Source organism: Priapulus caudatus, unplaced genomic scaffold, assembly GCF_000485595.1.
Source record: "Priapulus caudatus unplaced genomic scaffold, Priapulus_caudatus-5.0.1 Scaffold245, whole genome shotgun sequence".
NCBI classification, from domain to species: Eukaryota; Metazoa; Priapulida; class Priapulimorpha; order Priapulimorphida; family Priapulidae; genus Priapulus; species Priapulus caudatus.
Genome location: NW_014577306.1, coordinates 206,687 through 216,098, shown reverse-complemented (window position 1 = coordinate 216,098; position 9,412 = coordinate 206,687). Strand labels below are relative to the sequence as shown.

Sequence of the window (9,412 nt, the reverse complement as noted above, 5' to 3'; positions counted from 1 at the left end):
AACTGTAGTCGTTAGTTTTAAAACATTTTTTAAAAATATTTCTAATGGTGATTAAACCATGAAACTTTTTATGTAGCGCAATTATAACCTAGATTAGCTGAAAATAACCCTAGAAGCTAGAGGCTACTGTTCCTTTAATATTTCCAAAATACTAGTTTTCCACCTCCAGAGATTTACTCATGGTTTCCAGCATGCATCTACATATTTTGCAGATGACAAAATACATTTGTATACATTCACTGTGGAAATGCTAAAATAATTATCCAATTAATTCATTGTTGTTTAACTGGACCCATATCCATATTAAAAGTATTATATTAATATCTTGAGAAACTCAATAGATGAATAAAAAACCATACAATGAATAGTATGTGCCATTATATGCTATTTACATTTAGAAATGCACTTATTCACATTAATTCTAAAGATAAATTGTAAGATCATAATGTAAAAGAATTTACGTAGCTCTTTACAGAAAATTGTGTCACAGGCACCTGTTTATTGTAGCACTGCAGTCTCAGGGTTGACTTCACCTCATTCACAATGACAGTATCTGTATGTACAAATTTGCGGACGGAAGCAGGTCTTTCTGCCGCAGTCAGCATTGATGGAGCTATCCTCACAAACACCTTGAACATAAGCAATGCAAGTGCGGTCACAAAGTTGACAATTTCTATAACAACGTATGAGAAGGCTCCTTCATCCATCTTACAAAAAGATTGGTTTCTTACCATTTTCGTTGTCTAATAAAAACAAATGGTATATTTTTGATACATTTGTTTCAACTCCTATTTCACCAAAAGATATATTAAATACACAAGGAAAAACAAAGGCATGTGCCCGACTAGATCTAACCAAGCTGAATGCATTGACTTCAGGCTAGTTCTAGTACACAATATATATGTTCAGGTCTCAAATTTAGCTTACACGGTATATGCTTATAGTGTCTGCAGTTGCTTGCACCATACGTCACAATGGCGTGCCTCTAAAAATAGAGAAATGCAGCTTACCTTGATCTCTGATTTGACTTGCATTTGTTTTTTGCCTGATGCAGGAACATGTCCTGCTTGTATGTTAAAACCTCTCTTTGCACCTCTTGCCTGCAAAATATAATGTACGCACATGCAGCTGAGTAGTCACGAATAGTTTGCCAGTAGCATGCAAACCCAGGCTTGACAATTATTGATTAAACCCACTCTGCGTGCAATTACGTGCACGTGCACTTATTCATAATATATTAGCAAGCCCCTACAGATCTGTCATTAAAACCCCATTATTCCAGTGGCATGTAATCTACTCTGTCTAAACAACCCACGGCTTACTCTTGGCATATGTGTAATGTCCTATATATGAAAATGCCATTTATAAGTGGCTAGAATAACACAAATGCAGTCAGTGCACATTATTACTTCCACTGCCTTCAGAATCTCTGTCTGCCTCACACAACATTATAATCATAAGTACTTAAATGATTTTTTGTCTGCAGCATATTAGCGCAGGATTTCAGAGGTTGGTCTGTGAAAAACATCCTTGCCTAAAGTGAAGTATTATACAAACGACTCCACAGTCACAAAATTCTAGCTGGCACTAAACCAATGGATTACTAACTTAGGTTACAGCAAATGTGAAATTATTTAAATGCTGCGCAAGGAGCGTTACAGGTTTTTACGAGACAATGATAAACACCGTTGATATGTACCATGCTGCAGGTTAAAAGTGATGTCTGAGCGAAGGACTCCGAGTCAGATAACGGCCACTGGGTGGCATCTGTGTCACGCAGCATGAACTGGTCATAGCCAGGGCATGGGAGTGGCCTGCCTGCCGATCCTAAAGCCGAGTGACTGCTGATGGGAACGATGCCTGGCTTCAGCCGCGGCTGCTGAAGCTCACCGACTCCCACTACGAACGACGTGGCCCGACGTGTCGTTAGTTTACTACGTAGATTCTTCTCTGCACTGCTAGCATCCGTTTTGGCACTCTGATCCAAGTTCACGTAGAAGTATATGCCCTTAGACTTTCTCGTCGTTACTTTGATGTTATTATTGCGCTTCCTCTCCTTGGCGTCAGTGAAGGACAGTCGATTGTGCCCATGAAGCGACGAATCATTTGAGTACTTCGTTTCAGATGTTCCTGCAGTTTGACCATCATACAAAATCTTATCGTCTGTCAATTGATGCTTTTGCTTAGCACCGGATCCTAGGTCAGCCACTCCCTTAGCAACCAGGTTTGGTGTCACATTGTTATGGTGGTAACCACTGATTGCAAAGGTCGTTGCACCAACAATAACTGGTAATAAGAAAAAGAATACATATATTCACAGTTATATTATATGGCTTATATTTCTGTGGCATATGCCCTTGGGGTTTGTACTTGTGCCTGGTACAATGCTTTCAAACGTGCTATTTAGTTTGAAAAATATTTCCTAAAGATTATGTGGATGTTGATTGATCCACATTTTTTTACCTAATAGAAAGTTCCACATAGGAATCAATACAAGCACGGTGTTGGAATTAAGAGCACCCTGCTACATTTCTAGAGCAGCCTAAATATACCTTTCTGAATAAGCATTAAATTTTTAAGGTGAAAATATGAGCAATGTGCAGAAGAAACAGCAACAGGTTTGTATGGAATTCTGCACTAGGGGTACCTTTAGCATGGTTAGACATTGTGGATCAAAATACTGATTGAATAGGCAGTGTTTGAAGCAAGTTGTATAATTGAGGAGATCAATGTGGGTTAATCCATTCCAAACCATCAAATATTTTAGCATTATTTACCATTACAGTCAGTTAACATATTTGCCAATTTCACGCACTCATGGTTGGGTAGACGTCCTAGAAATTTGAAGGTCTGTAAAGGCTGCCTTAATCCAATCATAATTTTTTCATTTCCACCATGATCCACTCACATAGGCACTTTGGAGTTAAGACATGCCTCGAGATTGTTGCCTGCAGACTGGATTCTAGATTCGCTGTGCAGCTAAACTTATCACAAGTTATTCCATTGATTGTAGCAAAATAATGTTATTCAATTGCAAACATCAGATCCACATGTACATGCATTTTTTCTCACCTTTCTGTAGACACGACTTCTTGCACTGCTTTCCACTTTTTCGCACCTCACGGATTAACTGGATGAGGCGGAAGAGACGAAGTTGGTCAAGAGGCTGTGTAATTCCGTATTCACCATAATCCAGAAGACTCACCTCTGCCAACCCCTCAGAATGCAGAACTCCTATATGACAAGTATGTAGCTTCAACAACCAAGACGAGAAAAATTGCCTTTACCACCATGTTATGTTTTAAACAACACTTCAGCAGACATGTGAGTGGTAAAAATTATAGTTTCTTTATAATCAATCTTTTCATGCACATACCTTTGCTCTGAAGAACAGGAAATAAGTGTCCTAGCTTAGCTCCATGCAAGCAGTCATATAGACACTGAGCCATCACGAGTGTGCATGAAGCGTGACAAGTCAAATTTTGTGAATATCAGTGAGGATTTCCAAGCAAAACATAGTTGTCATGCATTCGTCTTCGTGAATAGTGCTGATCTAAAAATAGACCAAGTATTGACACTTGTTGATATCAATTGTGACTATGAAGATGCTCTATTCTACAAGAGTACATTTTACCCTTAATGTATTTTGACAATAACCTGCACTTAGCAATAAAGGTCCGAGTTATTATTTCGCTGGTTGCCTGACACAATATTTTTCGCACCAGGGCCTGATAAAAGTAACCCTTTTGCAAAGTGTATTAGACAATAATATACTCTGGTTAGTGTAGAAAATATGTTTCAAGAAAACAGAGTCTTATTTAGAGCAGCACACTAAAGGAACCTCGTATAAAAGTAGAAGTCATATGGTGCACCCCAGAATCAATCGCTGCAAATGCTTCCATAATGCTCAATTTTAGGGGATGTAATTGTCGTAGTGTAGATCCCACCCTGGTTGAGTAAGTATCGCTGAGAGGGTCTATATGTCCCCCAGAGTACTATCGGAGGGTACCCTGGGTACGGTTCGATATATCGGAACAGACCCTGGTACTATCTAATATGCCGAACCGTACCTCGCCTACTCCACTAACGAGTCTAGGGAGTCGCCTACACCTACTCCCTAACCCTAACCCTAACCATATCAGATTACCAGGGTACGTTCCGATATATCGAACCGTACCCAGGGTACCCTCCGATAGTACCCTGGGGGACATAGACCCTATGAGCGTAAGTATCCACGACAAGTAAAAAATAGAGATAATTATGTGGTGTCGAAAAGGTAGGGTGGTTAGCCCGTTTATTCTTCCGATCAACAAATATCAAAATATAACAGAGTAAAACAGATACTCTGCAGTAACGAAAAAACCCTTTTCTAGACACTCAAACTCCCGTGTCTCCAACCACGCACCCCCTAACAACACTCCCCTAAACCAGTGATACCTAGTGTCCATATAAGTAAATAATAAGTCACATAATCATTGCGACACTTTCCCCGCTTGGAAATCTTTTTCCCCCAAAAGATATTTCTTTCTTAACGCAGCATTACTAAACATTATATAAACAATACACGTACACAAGAAACTGTGAAATTATCCTGTTGCCCATTTCACACCAACTAGGGTAGTTTCACAAAGTAATCTAGAATTATGTTAACTCCATGGAAACAATTTCTTCCCCGCTTGTTACGTGAAACAAGCTTCGACATTCAGGTGATCGATGAGGGTTACGGTGTGCTCCTTTTGCCACTCTCTGGGATCGTCTTGGACCTGGAAGGTCCGGCATTGCTGCTGCCTGCTGCTCGCCTCCATCAGGGGGGTCAGCGTATATCCACTGGAAGCCCGTATCATCATCACCATCACTATCGTCATCTCCACTACTGTCCTCATTATGCTATGGTCATCGTCCACATCACTTCTATGATATTGTGGAGCCGCAACTTTGCCATCCTCGTCAGATAATGGTTCTGGGAGGACTTCTTCCAGTACGCTTCGTTGCCTTCGAGGTTTCAGAACAAGCTGGCGCCGATTCACCCATTTGGCCACTCCTCCCAAGGAGGGTTGCACGCTGTAGATGTCGTTCTCCTCATTCCGGCCTACAATCACACAAGGCAACTTGGAGAACTTGTCTTGCAGCTTGTGTCTACCAGTAAATGCATTCCTCTTCATGAGAACGAAATCGCCAACGTCAAGGACAGCACCTGAGGTATACTGATCATGTCGCTTTTCTTCCTTGCTAAGCCCTTCCAAGTTGACTCTAGTGGGAAGTTTCCGAAGACTACCATCCTCCCCTACAACTCTGATGTCCTCACCAGAGTCACCCACTGGGTCCCCTGGTACATCTCCCTCCGTTCCCCACTCCTCAGCAACAACATCGCAAATGGAGACCACCAGCTGGTCCTCGGCAAGGTTCATACATACCTCCTTCTTTCGCTGTACCCTCAATGCTTCTGCTACCTGAGTGTGGGATGGAAGGCAAATCTCATATTCTGACCTATTTGCTAGGAGGACTTCCACAAACTCGCCATCAAACTGCCGGCATCCCTCAATGGTGTTTATTGCCAAGTCTTGCTGACCGGGAACATTTCGAACCAGAACTTCTCCCATCAACTGAGGGTGCAATCTTGTCTCCACTTGACAAACGACCCTTCACACGCAGTATGGTGGAAGAACCTCATCACAACCAGTCTTCACACGGCTTGGTGCGATAGCAACATCTATCTTTCCTTCTGTTTTTCCTGATGTTTCCGACCGGTTTGCAGCCTTCAAAACTTGGTCTACCGATGTAGCTGAGTTCAGTTTCTGCAGGATATTGCATCCAAGCAACACAGGATACTCAGAGGCACGAGTATCACTGGCCTTATCTGTTGCTATCAGGAAGCTCCCTGTGAGTACTGCCCCTGGATGCTGACGGGAACCTCGATGTAACCTTCAATTGGTATCTCTATGCCTCCAACACCAATCACGTTCAGAAACACTCCGGACATTGGCTTCAACTCTCCTAAACGTTGCTTTAACTGACGGTGATACACAGAAGATGGTATTACGGATGTTTCCGCCCCGGTGTCCAAGATGCACCCTAACTCGACGCCTCCAATCTGGATCAGGACTTGGTGCCACCAACCGGTGCGTCAAATCTTCATTTTGTGAGCCCTTATTGCGGTGCCCAAAATGCGTCTGTCCCATCCTCGCCTGTGGGTTGTCTGACCATTTTGCCGGTGTAACTGATGATCGATCTGGTGTTGTCCTTGCACGACAGTCCCTCTTGATATGCCCAGGCATCTTACATCCAAAACAACTGGCGGGGTTGCTGCACTCATTCCTTGTGTGCCCCTTCTTCCCACAGTTAAAACAGGTTGGCTCACGCCTAAAGGTTTGTCTCCCTCCACCCCATTCGGTTCTTAGGTCTTTCCGTCTCTACTAACATCGAGACCTGCTTTGAAAGGTTTGAGAGATCCTCTTTCAGTTTTTTCACTTCGCTGGAAGGAGATGACATCTCTGCTACTGTGGGAGTAGCAGCCCACGCTTCATGGACTTTGACCTTCTTGCTCGACTCCTAATCCCTGAAGAAGTCCAACACTTCTTCCCGCATCTCCAGAAAAGATCTCTCCTTCGATGCCATCTCTATTTGACGGAGATCTTGCTGCATCCAAGTCTCTCGTACCCCTCGCACGAACTTCTCCTTCAGTGAGCTGTCCCGTAATAACTCAAGCGCTTTCTGCTCACTATCGGTCGACGCAGCCTTATCCATGCATGCGGGTGTACAGGCACATCAACCCTCTGCTGTAATCAGCCAAAGACACGTCTTCCCTCTGCATTCGCGTGTGAAAGGTGGCACTCAATGTCTGAACAGACTCTGCTGGGCCAAACAGTGATGTTAAGACTTTCACCAGCTCATGGTAGTCTTTGCGTACAGACTGCTCTCGACAAAGCACCTCCTCTTTTACCTCTCCTGCAAGATGATCAACCTGTGTTTCAACTGCCTGTGCCTTGGCCTTCCCTTCCAGTTTGTATTGATTGGCATATGTTGCGAAGTCATCTAGCCATTCATTAAGAGATGGTTCCCCTAGGGCTTTAGGCGGCCTCCTACACTTTTGCAACTTAATCTTAAGGGATTGGGGCGTCTGTTGCAGAGTTAGCCCCTACATGAACCCTGTCAAGGCCTGTAGCATCTCTCTCATTGGGATATCGGCAATCGTGTCGATGGCTGAAGACCACGGTGCAGCCTCAGTACAAGAAATTCAGATCAGGAATGTACACAATGCAAAACACTTACAATACAAAACTATTACAGCGCCGAAGTAACTCCTTTGTTGCTATTCACTGATTAATACAAATCAGGAATGCACGCAATGCAAAACACTTACAATACAAAACTATTACAGCGCCGAAGTAACTCCTTTGTTGCTATTCACTGATTAATACAAATCAGGAATGCACACAATGTTGAATGCAAAACACTTGCAATACAAAAATATTACAATGCATCAGTAATTCCTTCGTTGCTACTCACAGACTAATACAACTCGGGAATGCACACAATGTTGAATGCAAAACACTTGCAATACAAAAATATTACAATGCATCAGTAATTCCTTCATTGCTATTCACCGACTAATACTATAGGCTAATACAAATCGCATTGAAAAGTCAAGTCCATTCCAGTCCATATATCACACGCGCTGATACTCCCTCGGTGCTAGACAGTAGATTCCACAGTACTGACTAATACAGGTCACGGTCAAAAGGCAAGTCCATTCCAGTCCTACGTCCCACGCGCCGATACTCCCTTGGTGCTACAGCCAACGCCAATGTCCCTGGATGGTAGGGGTGTCTCCTTGACTGGATCTCTCCTCTGTCTCTGTACCCCGGTTTTTTTTTCACTCCTTCAGCTGCGGTAGCAGCGGTACTCCTCTGATATCCCTCCTGCATTGATCGGGAATCCTGTCGACTGCGCCAATTTGTCGTAGTGTAGATCCCACGCTGGTTGAGTAAGTATCCACGACAAGCAAAAAATAGAGGTATGTAGTGTCCAAAAGGTAGGGTGGTTAGCAGCCCGTTTATTCTTCCGATCAACAAATATCAAAATAAAACAGAGTAAAACAGATACTCTGCAGTAACAAAAAAAAAATTTTCTAGTCACTCAAACTCCCGTGTCTCCAACCACGCACACCCTAACAACACTCCCCTAAACCAGTGACACCTAGTGTCCATATAAGTAAATAATAAGTCACATTGCGACATGATCATCACTTTGCTGGCCACAACAAACAATTAATGGCCAAAATCTCTCTTTAATTTTTGAATAGATGTGAAGTTATTGTGATAAACACCAATTTAACATATTTTTACCCTACTATTTCACTCTACAATACAAACCCTTCCATTTCTGCTATAAATGTGGCATAGGTCGAATGTGGAGGTGGACTGGTTTGCTTAATCCTAGTTTTGAACTCCGCAAATGTGTTTTCGCAAATGTGCTATTTTTATTTCGGGGTAATATACTAGGTTTGGGCCAAATAGTTTATTAGGAAAGCTGTGCAGGATGCAGCGCACTGCCACGATTCTTATTTCCTCTTGAATTTAGTAGCAAAACCTACGGTATAAGTTACACCGTCTCAGGCATGTGTTTGTCCGCCTACCATAAACATCCACAGATAAGTTATGGGCTCATACGTATACAGTACACTCAAGCCTAACATTTGATCAGTGTGAGACTACAGCGAGTGTATACATAGGCCTACCAACCGATTTCGGAAAAGGACCCTGCCCAGCAGTAATTGAGTAAATTACTCATTACTGAAGTCTGGACTAAGCCCGAGTCTGCTAGTAGAATATAGCACTCAGTATAGTAGAATCATAGGCCCTTGGAGGCTCAAGTTTCAAGAAGAGTATAAGAGCAAAGCGGCTTCGCTCTTATACTCTTCTTGAAACTTGAGCCTCCAAGGGCCGGTAGTAGCAGGCCTCGAATTAAGCGACGAGAGGGGCAAGGCAATTTTTTGGGGGCATGTGAGAAATTGCCTTGAATTTTCTCTAAAATGGATGGGCACCGAGGCAATTTTAAAAGGCATCAAGGCAACTCTCACAATTTGAGAAGGGCACCAAGGCCATTGTTATGGAAAAGTTTGTGTCATCATATGAATTCTACTAAAATTTCTCTAAATTTACTGCACTTAGCAAGCTACACACCGTACAGATCACTGGCCATTCTTGCGCGAGCGTCGTTTCCCGCGCTTTAAATCGCACGCGGGCCGAGTCCGGGCGTGCAGCATTTAAATATTCGTGTTCTACCACGGGCATACACAGGTGCACTATTTATCGATCGTCTACTGGCAGCGGTTGGCAGCAATACCACGTTATTGTTTTTGCCGCCGGGTAGACTGGTATCCGGTCTCACGCTCTGCTAGAGAATGTACACG

At 43.0% G+C, this 9,412-nt stretch overlaps 1 protein-coding gene across 1 annotated transcript in view; it reads right to left on the bottom strand.

Moving 5' to 3' along the window:
• The window catches only part of LOC106807979, a 20,597-nt gene that overhangs the window by 10,126 nt on the left and 1,059 nt on the right, over positions 1 to 9,412 (bottom strand). The window contains exons 2-6 of the mRNA XM_014810516.1: positions 3,377 to 3,553; positions 3,073 to 3,234; positions 1,700 to 2,286; positions 1,011 to 1,100; positions 495 to 629 (exon numbers count right to left, since the gene is read on the bottom strand). Coding sequence (XP_014666002.1) covers positions 495 to 629; positions 1,011 to 1,100; positions 1,700 to 2,286; positions 3,073 to 3,234; positions 3,377 to 3,449 — 1,047 coding nt within the window. The 5' untranslated portion in view covers positions 3,450 to 3,553. The remainder of the gene's footprint in view (positions 1 to 494; positions 630 to 1,010; positions 1,101 to 1,699; positions 2,287 to 3,072; positions 3,235 to 3,376; positions 3,554 to 9,412) is intronic.